This window comes from Phyllostomus hastatus, unplaced genomic scaffold (genome assembly GCF_019186645.2).
Source record: "Phyllostomus hastatus isolate PE091 unplaced genomic scaffold, TTU_PhHast_1.1 phas_contig_86, whole genome shotgun sequence".
NCBI classification, from domain to species: domain Eukaryota; kingdom Metazoa; phylum Chordata; class Mammalia; order Chiroptera; family Phyllostomidae; genus Phyllostomus; species Phyllostomus hastatus.
The window spans coordinates 86761697-86779328 of NW_025333977.1; the positions used below are offsets into that span (position 1 = coordinate 86761697).

The window sequence follows — 17632 nt, forward strand, 5'->3', positions numbered from 1 at the left end:
CAGGCGAGGATGGACTTCACCAAATGTGAGCAGAGTCACAGGACCAAATAAAGTTGGTGACTGAAGATCGCCAGAGAAACCGGCAATCCTCTTGGTCTCTCCCAGTCAAAGAATTGAAAGTAGAGTCCCAATATAGAGAAAAGCCAAAGTAAAGTTTATTGGAGGTGCATTTCCAGAGGCGAAGCAGGCCATTGACATAAAAGGCAGAGCCACTCCCTGTGGGCCTGGGTTCTTCCTTTTATTGAGGATTTGAGGCTGTGGCTTCCAATTTCCCTCCCCTTCCCTTGTCTCTTTCTGCGCCTGTTCTACCCAAAATTCTCCTCGATTCCCCACTGGGGTAGGGTGGGGATTGTAAAACCACAATGGTAATTTGTTAGAAGGGATAGGTTATCTGAAGTCACAAGCTCCTTCTTCAGTACGCAGTGGCAGGCTCAGGACTTCCCCTTCTCTTCAGAGCTGGAGATACAGACCACAAATCGCAAAGTTCTCGCTGATTGGTTGGAGACCTACCCTTCCCTTCCACATCCCTACCTTCTATTCTATTTGCCAGCCTCGAACGCTCTTCAGTGGAATGAACAAAGTATAGAGAAAGGCAACAGGAACATCTTAGAAGATAGTGGGAAGCTACTGTAAATTTCATTCACATAGAGGAAAAGGCTGAGAAACTGTACTAACCTGTTCAAAACTGGGGCACAAATGAAGTACAAATTAAATACACAGCATAAAAGAATCTGTTTATCATTTTTTAGTGAATGAAAAATGTCTATGCTTTAGTAAAAACTTTAAAGTTCATATTTCAAATGCATGTTTAGAATTTCAACAATTTGCCTATAAAGTAAAAGAACTGAATCCTCTATTACCTAACATAAGATAAAAGCCTGCTGAAAAGCAAAGCTCTAAAATTCATCTATTCACTCAATAAAGTAAGCATAGCCATGTGCAACTGCAGAGTACTCACCCTGTCCAGCTTGCAAGAAAGTGTAAGAGAACAAGACACAGCATCATGGAGGTGTCACCACAGGAGCACACAAAATCTTCGCTTAGGAAACTCTAAAAGAAAAAGATCTACAGAGAAGTCAGGCCGGAAAGTAAGGCAATGCATCTCAAAGGAAACAGGCTTGAGCTGGGCTAGATGGTAAGTAGTATGGATATCAAGAGAAGGAGGTGAGTAATTTCAGACCAACCAGAAGAGCATGAGAATGTGAGCGACACCCTCAAGAGGACGACAGCCCCTGAGTGTGAGCAGAGGGTGGTGGAAACATGATGGGTGGGGCGGGGAAGAGTAGAAAGCCATAGAGGACACCAGAATTTATTCTTTAAGATTTCTGGAGTTTGTTGTGGTTACTGTTGATAAAGGAAGAGAATAGTAGAATGAAAGAAGTATCTGACAGAAAAGGAACCTGGCAGAGAGTAACAGATAGATCAATGAGAAGAAGGATAAAGTAAAGAGTAGCTGGAAAACTGTTGGAATAATATAAACTTAAAATGATAAGAATATAACTTAATAAGTGGTAATGGAAGAAAGAACAGTAAGACATTAAGAACACTAAGAAGAAATATTTTAAGGATCCCATAATTTTCAGATGTAAAAAAAAATAAACTATTTTTGCCTAGGACAGGCCATGGGGTCACACACTTGTACAGTGTGCCATTGCCATAACAGACACAGAGTCTGTCAACTGTGACAGTACCAGAAGCTTGGGTCATATTTAAAATTAGATAAATATGTGTGTGTTTCCCTAATCAGCTACCATATATGAAGTAGAACATCAAGTAAAGGTTTTGTGAAGTTAAATCTAAATGTGGACAAGCTGGATTAGTCCACTGGCCACACATAGGATAACTGCAGTAAAAGAAGGGAAATGGTCCCAACTACCCTTTCATTCAAGTCAGAAAGAAAGCTGGAATGCCAGCTTCCACTGAGAGAATCTGAGCCGAAAATGCAAGAGGAAGTGCTAAAGACTGCAAATTATTTTCGTGTCATGGTCTCCATCGTCTTCAGTTTACAGAATTTTTGTTAGACACTGAAGGAGTAAGCAGATTTATTTTAATGCAGGCAGATGGCTTGGTCACAGAAATTGTGAACAGATTTACTGAACGGCTTCATCAGATCAAGGACATTATGGAATTAAAAGGCTCTAAGAGACCTCACTGGTCCAGCTCCCTGTGGCTACAACACTGCACTTTCTTATTAATGAGAAAGACAACCCAAACCCCTAAATTCAAAGTAACCTGGGAGGGAGGAGGGAAGAACACTATTAATTTGTCCAAAGTGCAGATGTTAAGACAGGAACTGCAAATATATTGATTAAAGAGCAATTAAAACATGTCTTACTCTAAGCACAATGAAACTATGAATTAGGAAGAAATGAAAGTCAAAAATTCAGAAAACATTTTCATAAAAACAAATCATGTTTAAGTTATAAGTTATAGAAACTTATAACTACTTTGGAGTACGAAATTCAAGTACCTTCTCTAGAAGTGGTTTAGTTTCTAGAAAAATTTAATGGTCTGAAAACAAACTGTACTTATCATGGTAACACATTGGGCAGTGAATTTATGAATCTCAGAACTATTTTGAAAGTGCTGCTAAGGTGACCAACTCTGTCCATTTTGGAGACCACCAGGCTTTCTATAAAAACATTCTCTTCAGTGAAAACACAAAAATGAACAACTGGGAACACTATCTATGATATTCAACCTACAGTCAGAATTAAGATGAGCTCTGACCACACCTCTCTAAAGCTTTCAGTTTAAGTATCACTATCGCCCTGAGGAAAAAAAATCACTGTTTCTCAAAAGCTCACAGGTTTTTCACTTTTAGTCAATAATGGCAATACTAACACATCTATATTCAGCATGTAACCCAGTACAGATAAAATTTAGACACCTATGCCTGGCTTATACAAAGAAAAGTTATTATGATAGAAAAGTAGAGAAAGGTCACAGAAATCAAAAGACCAGAATACAGTGATTGTGGTAAAAAGATTTTTGTGATATTTATAGCCTGCTTACAACTGACCCTTTCCAGAAACATACAAGATCTTTCTTTTACATAAAGGATTTAAGAAAATAATGAGGTATGTACATGGATAGCCTAAGCTAGCATGAGGAGAAATCATTTTAAATAAAATTTAAAAATAACATTCTTCATATTTGAAGCCACTTTTTATAATATTTCCACAACAGATGAAGATGGTTTTAATTCACAGAATAGATATCACCATAAAGTCCTATTATGTTGATGGAGGGAGAGGCAGAGGGAAAGTCAAGTAACTACTTTAGGAAAAGTTTTATGAATATGTTAAAACCAACTGTGTATTATCTTATCTATTTTACTGACAAAATAGTCTCAATACTTGGAAGCCAACTCAAAGAATCACAATATTACAGAGCTGGAAAAAAAAAAACAGACTGCCAAATACAACTCCCTCATTCTGCAAACAAAGGCAGACCTGGAGAATTGTATGATGTCTCCACATCGCATCTCCATTGGTGCTTCCTGGATAGAACTCTTACCTCCTGACTCAGGTTGGGGCTGATCAATTCTTGAACTAATAACTGCCACCAACCAAGCATTTTCTATATGCCTCTGTGCTAGACTCTTGAAAGACATGTCATTTCCTTTAACTTAGTACTTCTTAATGCGCTGAGAAGGCCATCCATCTCCACTCTACAAGATACTCATTTTCAGAACATTAATGCATTCCCAAAGTCAGAGAGCAAAAAAGAAAAAAACAATTCAGGAATTCAAAGTCAATATGTCTAATGATACAAAGCTTTCACACAATGCTACTGTCTCCTCCAAAATGTGTATATCCAACAATTCCAGTTTAGCCAAGCTAGACTGCAAAAATACCTACACAGATGCATAGGTTATACGCATATATGCAAAGAAGTCCACTATAACATCATTAATGTTAAAAAAAATCAGAAACAACTTAAATGTCCAACAATGGGGAGACAGCTGAAAAAATTATGGTATAGACTTGCTGTGAAATACTAAACTTAGGTCATTAAAGAGAATAAGGTAAAGCCACATAACAGATGTGGCAAAATACCCATCTTGCACTGTGTTTTAAAAATAACTTGTAGAACAATATTTCTGGCATTATTTTTTTAATACATGTACATACAGGCTTGGTTTGTAATTAGAAAAAGGTATGCCACAATGCCCAACAAAACTAGAGAATTCGGTGGATGGAGATGGGGTATGAATTCAATTCTTAAACACTTTTGCACTGTTTTCATCTTTAGGCCTAGGATATATTACTTCTGTAATTTAAACATTTATAATACAAAAATAAATAATTTTAAATGCACATATTATTTATTTTTAAATAATACATGCATATTCCATGAAATGCCAATCCACATAGTATGGAATGATTGATGGCTATTTATCTCTAATTCAATTTTTTTAAAAAAGAACCTAACATTCTGTAACAGCATACCAGAGTTCAAGTGCTATAGTCCATGGATGGTCTCCAAGACCCTATCAAAAATCCATGAGGGAAAAATCCATGAGCTATTTTCTTAATAATAGTAAAATGTTATTTGCCTTTTTGCTTGTGTTGCCGCTTGCACTGATGGGGCAGAAGCTGCAGTGGGTGAAAATGCTGGCATCCCTCACACAGGGCAAGGCGCCGGCACAACTGCACTCGAAATCTCGGCAGTCCCCCGTCATGCACTCGCGGTGAAAAAAGAAAATCCAATTTCACGAAAGAATGTCTTTGATGAAGCAGTAACAGTAACTTCATTAAAGCTTGACCTTTTACAATATTCCATGTGGCACAACGGGTAGAACGGCACATGAATCACTGGTGCTACACACCAACGCAGTGGCCGTCCCCAGGAAACGCCCTGGTGCGCCTGTGGGAGCTCAGAGCTAAATGAGTTAGTCACTTTTCTCCATGTGTCAGCATTTTTACTGGAAAGACCAACTCACAGACTATGGTTATTTAGACTGAGGTATTTGGCAGAGATTTTCTCAAAGTTGAACAAGATAAGACTATTACTTCAAGAGATATAACTGGCAGCTGTTTGTTGTCAACTGTAGGAAAGATTAAAATTTTAGAAAACCTGTATCTGCCACGCTCAGCTTAACAGCTTCCCAACACGTACTTAATAATATGTCCACATTTGTAAGATCTGTAACAATGAACCAGTATTTTCTAAAATATCAATGTATAATGTTACCAAAAACTCACACATGAATAAAATATCCATTCAAAGTACAAGATAAACTAATGGATTTTAACATGACAAAGTAAGAAATGTTTATTGATATGGTTTCTGATTCCACATTGCAACCAATCTTTAATAAACTACTGCCTAATGAGTTCTGGTAGAATATCAAAGAATTATACAGAAAATTATTTGAAAATGGTATCAAAATACTCCTTCCTCTTCCAACTACATATCTGTGTGAGGCCATGTATTCTTTATATAGTTAAACCAAGAAAACACATTATAACAATTTGAACACAGAACCAGATCGGGGAAACCAGCTCTCTTCTAATGAGCCAGACGTTAAAGAGATTCCCAAAAATGTAAAACAGTGCCATTCTTCCTGCTAATATTTTTTGGTTTGGGGGAGAAAAAATCTTACTTATCACAAAACACATTATTTATGTCACTATATAATGGATTTATTAGTGTTGCTTTCAAAATAACTAAAATTTTTCTCACTTTTAATTTCTAATACAATATCCACAGTCGTAATCCACACAAACAAAAGCTTTCTATCATCAATAATCTTTAAGGCCCCAATAACCCTTCAGGCCAAAAGCTGGAGAATCTCTGCAGTATTATTAGCACATTTTCCACATGTCCTGCCTACTGTCTTAAGTCTTGGCCAACAAGAGCTAGTACAGCAGTTTGTATTCACACATGGGCAATATGCATATGTGAACTGTACTACAAACTTTCTTAACCAACGCAAGCCTACAATGCTAGCTTGATTTGAATACATTCTGCAATAAGTAATGTTTACTACACTCCAGCCTCTCTTTTTGCCATTTATTCTGTGTTCTGCCAAGTGATCTGAACCCATGGGGGCTGCTAGAAGTTGTGAAACTGGTAGTGATGGACCTGGTCCAAAGAAACAAAGATTAAGTATCAATGCTTGGTGTTACTTAAGGCATCTCGAGCATAATGGTCAATGATATGTCCATGATTGGCTGAAGACCTTTGACATTTTGAGAGATATAAACATCACTGAAGACTGACAGAATGGTCAATAAGGAAATGAATCCTAACTGGAAGAAGCTATGGCTGGAAATATGCCAAGTTCAGGAAAAGGAAAGGGAATGGGTGGAGAGGACAACTAGCAACCTCTACGAGGAGTAGGTCAAAACACCCCCCACGTGGGCTGATTTAGTTAATGCTCCTATTTCTATAAAAGCATCTTCAGTATCTTACACACATGATATGGGGAGGGGGAAGCTGACCTGAAACTACACAAGGCATTACTTTAATTATCTCTGTTCTTGAGCTACTAATTCTAACGCACAGGCCCTTGGGACCAAAAATACCAGACATGGAAATGGGAAAATTGAAGGTTCTCAGTGAATTCCCAAGATAATTCTTTATTAAATGGAGAAAAATGTTATAGGGGGCATAAATGGTTGATGGAAAGAGACTTGACCTGGGATGGCTGAACTCATAATACACAGATGATGTATTACAGAACTGGGCACCTAAAACCTATGTAATTTTATCAAACAATGTCACCCCAATCAATTCAATTTAAAAAAAAAATTTTAATGGAGCAAAACCTTTGGGAACTTCTTAGAAAAATATATTTAAAAATGGACAACTTCAAAGTTCTATAACTAAAAATAAGCTCAGAATCAATTTTGCAAGACCTGTAAGTACCATATAACTTCCAAAGCCATAGAATTTGAAAAGACTATGAAAATATATCTCTATCATCTCTGTTCTATAAAATACATACTACAGTTCAAAGAAGTTGAAGTAACACAGTCAACACCAAATCCCTAAAGAAAATTTTAACAAAACTTCTTAAAGAAAAGAAATTCTTTTTAGGTACTCCAAGCACACAGGATTACCAGTTACATTAGCAAACACTCACTTATTCATTCACAAGTATCTACCAAGTACTTACTATGTGCCAAGAATGGTATTGTACTTTAAGTAAAATATACATGCATACAGATACAAACACATACACACACACGGAATTGTATCTATCATAAAGTTAACTTCATTGAACAAAAAGAAAATAGAACTTTGTGCACATTCTCACATATCCCCACCAATGCCCACATTCTAAGGTGATTTCTGGGTTATTTTTTTATATCAAGTCCCAAAATAGAGTTAAATCATTGGAAGGAACTAGGAATGCTAGATTTACTTACCTTAAAAGAACCTGATACTATTAGCAGAAGAATACAACATTCTCCAATATGGAAGGAGAGGATGAGAAGAGGACAGACAGAGAAGTATCAACATTACTGAGAATACAGGGGTGAGAACAAAGAGATTTTACAGAAGTGACTACTGTGAACAGGGAGACTCTGGGCAAAGGTGGGTAAAGGGGTTCTCTAAATTATGGCATTTTACCATTTCCACAGGCTTCAATAAAATTTAAATTTCTTTCCAGTTTTTAAAAATGTTGAATTAATGAGTCTTTTAAGGCTAGCCTAGAAGTAGCTTCATTACATTAGAGTTACATTTGCAATGCCACACTGTGTTATTACATAGCTGTGATCCTTGATGGAAAAAATAGCATTGAATTTCCAAAGCTATTATACTTTAACCGTCTATCTCAACCCTGAATCCTGACCCACTCTCATTCACAGTCACTGATATTAACCTAATTCTCTGAAGAATCATCCAAAGAATCCATGTGGTACAAGCACCTCAATTTCTTTAGCCACGTGCTTTTCTAAATAAAAGTGTGCATCTAACCCTGTCATTTTTTACCCCTCTCAAGATCAAAATGCGAAATGAAGAGAAATCAGGAAGTATATTTCCTCTAAGGATTTTTTATTCAATAGATTTCTTGTTCACACTGGCAAGTTTGTACTGTTAATCCTATAAACAGAAATTTTAAGGACATTTATTAAAATGTGATATTCTTATAACACATGAGTGAGGCAGAGCCATGCGATATTGCACATATTGTGTAGTATCTGATAATGGTAGAGATGAGCTGGTATCAGATCAATGGCTGAGTCTATCATTTGTAAAACTAGGAAATAGGTTTTCTCTTTGATTGACTTAACATTTCTATAATTTTAAAACCATCACAAATACAAACTATAGTCTCTTTCTTAGATGGTAGGAAACCAGGTACAGAGTGAATCAAACTTTAATAGAAAGGAAAAAACCCTTCCACAGTTTAGTTAAGATCGGCTTAACTCACAAGTAAACTAATTAACTTTCCACTTTTAAGACCAAATCCAGCTCAAATCAGATGGTGTTTTGAATACCACCCGAGAACTGACAACCCCTCTGAAACCAATCACTTTCAAAGTACAATCAAGGGAGGATTTCGGAGTCTCCAGATGGTCTGAGCTGCCCTCAAAATGCAAGGGAGTGATGTGTGAGTGCCAAGTGGCCCTCAACAAACAAAAGAGGGGACTTGAAGGGACCAGACTACCAGAAATCCAGCAATCTTACTTCTACCTCCAAAAATACAGAAATCAGCATCATTAGTACATATACAAATAGGTTCAGAATCCCTATTCTAAATAAACTATAGATCAGAATTTAAGTGGGAACACCACAGTGGTCCCCAACTTTCTCCCAGACTCAGCTAGGCTCTCCAGTCCCTTGTTCTGCATAACTCACTGCAACTAAAGAATCTTACGGGCCATCACATCACCCTGTTTGACACTAAATCACATGGCTTAAGTATGAAGATTTAAATGAGACTTTTCATTATAAATGCTTCCACTATCAAAGTGTGAAAACACATTGGAAAATGTGCCACATACTGTTACTGGGGGATAAAAATCCTTACCCATTGCATCATTGCCTTGGGTCTGACAACAGTTCTAAGCATAACATTTTAGAAGCACTTGGTGCTTTAATATTTCAAGTGCTTCCTGAATAGTTCGGGTTGACTATATCGTGTAAGCTTAATTTATCTAAAATTTTCGCCCAGTGGCTGTCACCTTTCATGTAGGTCAAACTACAGATATTTTACTAAAAAGTGAGTTCTTCCAAAACAGTTACATAACTAAAATTAGAGCTAAGAAACTGAAGAAACAGAGAGAGAAATATCAATTGGTTGCCTCCCATACACACCCTCGAACTGGGGATCCAACCCACAACCTAGGTATGTGCTCTGACTGGGGACGGAACACACAACATTTTGGTGTAAGGCAGGGGTGTCGAACTCATTTTCACCAGGGGCCACATCAGCCTCACAGTTGCCTTCAAATGGCTGAATGTAATTTATGACTGTATAAATGTAACTACTCCTGAACAGTTAACCAAGAGCTTAGCATTGCAGCTGGGTAGAAACAAGGTGCCGGGCTGTATAAAACAAGGGGGAGGGCTGGATCTGGGCCTTGTGTTTGCCGCCTATGCAGTGTATGGGATGATGCTCCAAGTAACTGAGCCACCCAGCCAGGGCTACAATAAATTTTTCATAATGCTAACGTTTAGGCTCATAATTTATTTTTATTTCGCTTTATATGGTCTTTTCTTTCTTTTATACTTTTCTCATATTCTGGGAAGTTATTCACTATTTCAAGGAATCACAAGCAGTACAAGAAACAGTTTACAGCAGAGGTCCCCAACCTCCAGGTCATGGACTGGTACCAGTTCGGGCCTGGTAGGGACCAGGGCCACCCAGCAGGAGATGAGCTTGAATTATCCTGAAATTATCCCCCACCCCCAGGGCCATGGAAAAACCATTTTCCACAAAAACCAGTCCCTGGTGCCAAAAAGGTTGGAGACCACTGGTTTAGAGAACCTCAGTTCTCGAACTTAATTTATTCCAGAAAACTGTTCAAGAAGCAATTTGTTTGAAAACCAAATGCCCTTTCCCACCTCAGAGATGTATAACTGATCATACATGAAAGGGTTTTATCAACATGAAAGGGGTGTCAGGTAAAAAATGAGACTCAAAGTTTTGTTAGACAACCAAGACATTGTTTCCGTGAAAACTTGGTCAAGAATTGAATTGTCTGAGAACCAACATGGTGGAGAACTGAGGTTTGACTGTATGTCTTAACCCATTGGTAGAATTATATAGTAGTAATCAGTTTTTCAAATCAAATTCCCTTTGAAGTTTATGCCACAGAGATGTAAACAAAAATAAAAACAGAAATGTCTTGACATGTATTTTCTTTCAAAAATTCAAGACACTCTCCATTTCTACCTTTGGTACAATATGCCACTGTAGTGGTCACTGCTACAAATGGGTATCTATGGAGCATCCATTTCCCTTTTGTTTCTTCACAATGGAAATAACTTTTCAGATTTCTACTACTCCTCCCTCTCATTCCACACTGGAAATCCTAGGGATGGGCCCTAATTCACTGAATCCAACTTTGCCATTGACTGGTTCAGAATTTAATCCAGCCAGGGCATGGTACTCTCCAGGAGACTATTAAGCTACCCACTCAGTAGCTGTGTAACCTTCTTCCCCTGCCCCACACTTAGGAAACTGAGTATCAGTAGCCATTCAATGGCCTGCTGAATAGATCCCAAACTGAGCATTCAAGGCCCTGTACTCCTTGTACTACCTTTTCAGCCTCATCTCCTTTGTACAATCTCTTGTTCTAGCAGCTGGAAGGGCTTGGCCTTTCCAGCAGAATATGGCCCGGCACTTGCCATTTCATATCCTTCATCCAGGCTGTTCCTTTGGCTAGGAAAGTCCAATAGCTGCCAACTCAGTAAATTCAAATCCCACTCATTCAAAGTCCAGACCAAAAGTAAACTTTCTGATGAAGTCTTCCTTGATATGACCATCAATAAACAGCACTCCTTACATATTCCTTGCATCATAAATCATCTGTGCATGCTTGCAGCCTGTTTCAAAACTGCAAACTCTTTAAAGGTTATAGATAAACTCTTATGCATCTTTATTTCCCATCACCATCCCTCCCCACCAGAGTAGCTCAGTAAAAATTCACTGAACGTGTGAACATATTTTTTTCATTTCTGAGGGTGAAAAGTTCCTTTACAGAATAGATTATCATGAAGGCTAAACTGTCCTTGGAAGCCTTTAAAACATTCTAGGATGGCTTAGGAATAGTTCTACTTTAGGAAAAGAAACAAAGCAGATGACCTTGTAAGCCAGATTCTACGAATTACATCAACTCTTTAAAGTACTGCCTAATAATTCAAAAAAACTATACACAAATGCTGCTTACAAAAAAAAAGCATGGCATTGATTATAATATACAAAGGTTAACATCTTTTTTGCCAAAAATTTCAGCTGTTCATATAGTAACATTTACAATATTTTCAGTTATGTCCAAGGGATTATATAAGAAGACCATTTATTCAATATTATTTCACACTTGAAAGAAGTAGGACAGAGAAAAACATTAAGTCTCTCAAACTGGTAACCAGACAAAATTAATTTGGAAGCACTCACTCATGTCAATCATTATCTACACATCATTACTAAAAATATACCTATTGAACTCCATGAAATTTTCCTATAATTTTGATTATTCCCTTCACTGGCTTCTATGGAAAGGTATATAAAGTTTTGTGTTCATTTCTCTCCTACTATATGAATTTGTGCAACTTAAATCTGCCAGCAAGTATTAGGTTACTTCAAGCTCCATGGGTACATCATCAGCTCAGATAAGACCATAAAACTATGGGAAACATACTGACATCTCTAGGAAAAATAATAATAAACAGTTAACCACAATCTTTCATCAATCATTGAACCTGCTTTTAAAATAAAACCCTTCAAAATAAATCTCAGTAAATCACAACGATCAATTAAATAGAACAGAAGACTTGATTCCACAGGACAGTGCATTCAGAAAGGAAAAAGGCACCATGTAAGATGAAAAACAGTTGTGTTTCTCATATGATGGCTACTCGTAGAAAATAAAATGTAAGAAACATTAAATGGAGAGTATAAAATTAAATGTAAATAGATTTGTAGAAACTGTTAACAAGAAAAGTAAAGACGTTTATTCCTTTTCTTCTAATATGGTTATATTCTAGTATTTTTGCAAGCCAGTTTAAATCCTTTGGGGAAGAAGCTAGAGTTTAAAAAACAAATTCTTGGTTTCAAATATAGTGTGGCATACTGTATAGTTATTTTTAAAATAGAGATCACAATTTCAATTAAACCTGCATATGTTTGTTAAAGGTTATGTAAAAGCACGACTTAAAGTTTTCTAAATTATTTTAAAGGCATCTCTAGTTTTCCTGGGGCCTCCTGGTAAAAGAAACTAATTCTAAATACTGTTTCTCACTGGACTCTGTAAATACGGGAGTTCATTATCTAAAAAAGAGTAGAGCGGGGTCAGAGTCAGGTCCAGGATCGCGGTAACCAAGAAGCAGGTGTGGTTACCTCTCTGATTAGGGAACACCTGGGCTGTGCCGGAGGCGTGGAAGTGGGGCGCCGGCGCTGGGACAGCCGGGGCAGGTGAGCGCATGAGTCTAGGCCAACAACCACGACTAGGGATGGCCCTTAGAAAGTTGGACTTCCGAGACCTGCCTGGCACAGGCGATCCCCAAACAGCTTCCGCCAGGCCCGCCGGCCCAGCCTGGCCCCACCAGGAGCGGAGGGCTTGGGCTACTCACCGTGCAGAGAGAGGAGCAGCAAGGGCGCCAGAGAAGAACCCAGAGAAGTCATGCCGGTGCCGCAGGGAAGCGCGCCCGCCGCCCACCCGGCTCCTCTTCGCGATAGCGGAGGCGCGGGCCGGGCTCTCGAGGAAGCCTGGTTCTCCCTGACTGGCCGCCCGGCCGCAGTCACCCCGGCGGGGCAGAGACAGTCGGACGCGCAGACTAGGCAAGTGCAGCTCCCGCGCCGCCTCGTTCGGTGGAGGAGGTTGAGTTACGACCAGGCGCGCAGCGTACTCGCTACGCTCGCTGCCCTCACTTCCCAGCGGCGAGGCCACCTTTCGCTGCCCCAGGACCCCCGAGTCTCCCGCGCTGCCCTGGGAGCCACACCCCCTCCCAACTCTCGCCCTGCTACTCCCGCAACTGCCCGGCTCCCCTCGGCTCCGCGCCGCCCACTAGCCCTGCTCGGTCTCCCAGGCAACCGCAGCTCCTGCGCGACGCCTGGCGGCCCACCCGCGGCTCCTGCCACCTGTATGCAGTGCACGGCTCCTGCCACCTGTTTGCAGTGCGGACCACTGCCGCGCACTGCTCCGCGAGCACGCCGTGGACCTAAAGGCCCTCGTCTTCCTCGCCTCACCTGAACTGCTCTCGGGACGGCGGGTGTTGAGTCCTGATCCCGAGAGCTCTGGAGGGACTTTTCCACCTCCTTCCTGCAAACCAGCGAAATTCTTTTCTGTTGCAGTTCTAGGATGACTTCCAATTGGACATTTCACTTTCCCTCAATCCTCTATTCTGTAACCTAAAAAATCTGAAACAACCTGACCCTGGCAAAATTAAGTATCGATAAACTCTGTCCTATTCTATAGCTTGCTTTTTTTGCTTTTCTTTTTTGCCCGACTACCGTGTCTTTCTCGACAAGCGTGTATGGGCTGTACATGACCATCTGCACCCCCCATTCTATCAGAGACTACCATCTTCTCTTGACCTCTTGTAAAATTTGTCAACTTACATATTTAAAATTTTCCTGTTTAAATGTTACAGCTTTCTTACACTAATTTCAAGTATTTGTTAACTAGTAAAGAGGTGATTTTATTGGTGTGGTTGTTTCTTTGGTTAGGTTTTCATTTTTGTTTCTCATTTGTTTTAGTTGGGTGGGAAGAGAGACCTTGCTGGCACCTGAAATTGTTACCTACACATCTACCTATTATCTTCCCTTATAAAACCTAATCTTCATTCCTTTTCCATTGATATCACTGGTTGGTATCTTACAGCCCCCAGTCATTTTCTGCTTCAGCCCTTAACCCTAGTCTTCTAAATTTGAGGAGGTACCTGCCCAGGGAACATCAGACCATTCTGGTCAATTTCTGCAATGGCACAGATTAGGATTCTCCAGGCCATTCAGAAATTCTGAGCCTCCTGGGGCAACTCAAGAATGAACATAGTAAGCACAGAAAAAAGGCAAATATGTAAAACATCTATACATGTGAACAGAGATTAGGAAACATATGTAGAAATGAAAATAACAGTGCTGTTGTAATTTCAATTTAAAAAAAGGAAAACATTCAGAAATGCCTGTCACCTTTAACAAGAATACCTTGAAAAGTATAGTTTTATTATGAATCAGAGATGCCTCAACTTTGCTCTCTACTTCCAATTTACTAGAATCCCTTACCAGATCTCTAATGGCAAGAAAAAGAATAATATAATAGTAGAGTACCTTTGATAATAACAGAAGTTTAACGTTTCAATTATGATTCCATCACTGGGCTTATTTTCATTCATTTAAACTCCAAGGCAAGGACTAGATTTTTTTCTCCATCCAATCCAATTCCTTTCCTTGTCTGGCATATATTCCAACATTCTCACCCAGTCACAAGCACAGCATAAGAATAAGTAATGTAAAGAGAAAAGCAAGGAAGTTGTCAATTGGCAGGTGTTACTTGGAGCAGGACTTTACTTCATAGCAATCCCAGATTTAAATATAGATTATTAATTACATAATTAAACAAATAACCTAATAATCTAGGCTGAAAAATCCTGATAAAGCAAATTACCTGACACATTTCTTAGCACATCAGTTCAGCAAATATGTATCTACTGAGTATCTATAGGATGTAAGACACTAGTTGGTTAAATATAAAGTGTAATATATAATTTCTGCCCTTAAATAACTTTTTAAATTAAATGTCTTGGGGTAATGTTGGATCATAGGGCCACATTAAATAACTTTTAATTCAACATAGGATAAATCTGCACTGTGATGAATCAGAAGGAAAAGAGAGCTGTCCTGCCTCTTTGTCACCATGGGGTACTTCCACCTTGCCCCACAAGAACTGGGGAGTTATTAAAAGGACAGAGGGCTCACAGTTTGATGTGGCAGCCCTTTTTTTTAGGAAAAGAAGTGTGGCTTCTGAAGGGGAATAGGGAGGATCAGATTTCCAAGGCAATCTGGCTGCCCAGAAGCATGAGGCAGATGGTAGATGGTGGACTTGAGGGAAGAGATCCGGAGGACTGGAAACTCCAAGTGCTGTACACAGAGGCTTCCAGAAGAGCACCCTCACAGGACATAAAGCAAAAAAAAAAATGTGCTTTTCAATTCACAGAGATAATACCACTGGCATGTATTCTGAGTACATTTTTTTTACTAATAATGATAAATTTTATGAACTCTTTTATCCTAATCTGCCTTATGACTACAGTAGGATTTCTTTAAATCTCTTAAGTATTCTGAGTGCTAAAGCAACAGACATCTTTTATTTGTATAATACTTTATAAGTTTCAAAGTACTTTCAAGTATATTATCTGATTTGATCTTCACAGTAACCCCAGAGGGTAAGTAAACACAGGTATTATCACCACCCCCCACCCTGCACATAGTAAGCTGCTGAGTCTCAAAAAGATCAAGGGATGCCTCCTGGATTGCAATGGCCAATGGGAAGAGCCAGAACCAAGGTCTTCTCATGTTCACCCTATAGGTTTTCTGGCACCACTCCCACACACAGACCTTTAGGGGAGCTATAGTTATCTGTATGAGCATGGAAGAAATGGAGAGGGGACTGACTAGGACAAGGAACCCTGGGGTAAAAGACTCTGCTGTAGTGTAATACCGTGTTTTGCTGTGTATAATGCACACCCACATTTTTGGCTAAAACCTTCAGAAAAAAACTTCCATTTTAATTTTTTAATTCAATGTTTTATTTATATTTAGGGGAAAAACTAATTATCGTGTTCCAGGATATTATTTTGAATATGGATATCATTATTGCTTTCTAAAGTTATACTTTTAATGATAAGCATAAATGAAAGAATTAAAAAGGTTTATATAGATACAGAATTAGTACTACCCATGTACAATGTGCATCCTTCTTTTTCCCTCAGAAGTTTGGGCAAAAAGGTGCACATTGTACATGGCAAAATATGGTAATCTTGACTCAGAAATATTGACGATATGGGAATACAGTCAACTTCTAAATATCTAACTGTGGATTGTTCAAATTCAAATTATAATCCTAGACCAGCTTCTCTCCATCCATCAGAATGCCAAACCATGTCTTTCCACAATCAGTTGCTCTGCATTCAAGAACAGAAAATTTTATTATTAGCTTAAGAGAAAAATAACTGAGAAAGAAAAATGATGAAGGAAATTCCAAGGCTTTTCAAAGCTAAATAAAAGTTATTTTTGTATACTGTATTATTAATTAACTATTTTAAGGTATTAATGCCACCTACCCATCTCCATAATGCATATAATTAAAGGTTTATTGTATTTAAGTTTTTAAGAATGTGTGTAAAATGTTTTATAAGAACCTCTTTCTTACAGTTAGACAAGACCTTTTGGATCTTTGTTGGAGCCAGTGATTCATTCTGTATGTTAACCTGGCTGCTCAGACCCCTCTGCAGGCTGGAGCAGAGCTTGGTCCTTTCAGAAGTGCACATGAGAGGAATGTTTCCCCTTACCCCTAGTGGAGAGGCAATAAAGGCTCTGAAATAACAATAAAGGAGTGGGGAAGGTAACAGTGGCATCGCTAGAGTAATTAACAAGCCAATAAGTGTTTACTGTGTGTTAAGATATAAATGGATCATTTAATATTTTAAAACATACTTTTCACATTTTGGGTCAATTTACAACCTAGACATATTGACTGCTTACTCTTGTATCTGTTTCTGCTCACTCCTGTGGTGACTCTTCTAGATATGGTTTACACAAAGTAAACAACACCGCTGTGCCCCTCGCCTTAGCACCATCACGAATATTGCTGAAGCAAAGTTTCACAACATCTACACCCATTTGGGGGAAAGTTAGCAGTCTTCCTTGAAATATTTTCATTGTGAGCACATTTATTTCCAGGCAAAGTTACTCTCTGAGCAGAGCCTATTGTGACAAAGTGCTATTGAATTCATTCTAATGGCAAGTTTTAAATGTGTTTTTTAGGACTTGAAAACACAATAGCATAAGAAGCATTTTATGTCACCTAAAAATGTTTTTGTATTCCCTTTCTTGTAAGGAAGATCATTTTTAGTCTTCAAAGTCTCTTTATCCATATTCTCTAACCTGATCTGCTTGGAACTCTGTCACTTGATTTCATATATTGAGGTACTCAGTTTTTTCTGATGCGTTTTCCTTAGAAGCTTAATTTAAAGTACAGTTCACACTTTCATTTCTGACAACAAAACAGATCAGAGAGACCTTGACATACAAAACATGGGAAATCATATTTTTTAAATCTTAAGTGAACTTAATAAATAGGGAAATAAATAGGGAAAAGTCGAGCCAAAAGCTAGATGAAGGAAGGAATTCTTCCACCGTCTGTTCTCAACACAACATGCAGAGTGGTCCCATTAGATCAAATCAGATCACTCCTCCACCCAATCCTTCCCATGGCTTCCTGCCTCA

General features: G+C 38.6%; 1 protein-coding gene across 3 annotated transcripts in view; it reads right to left on the reverse strand.

Annotated features, from left to right (window-relative positions):
* Positions 1–13189, reverse strand: part of IGSF11 (immunoglobulin superfamily member 11) — a 148795-nt gene extending 135606 nt beyond the window's left edge. For 2 of the 3 annotated variants that reach the window (XM_045851930.1, XM_045851928.1), the window contains exon 1: positions 12760–13185. In XM_045851930.1, the coding sequence (XP_045707886.1) occupies positions 12760–12811 (52 nt within the window). In that variant the 5' untranslated portion in view covers positions 12812–13185. Of the gene's footprint in view, positions 1–12759 lie in introns of all 3 variants that reach the window. The other variant, XM_045851932.1, reaches the window with a different exon arrangement.
* Between the last annotated feature and the right edge of the window lie 4443 nt (positions 13190–17632).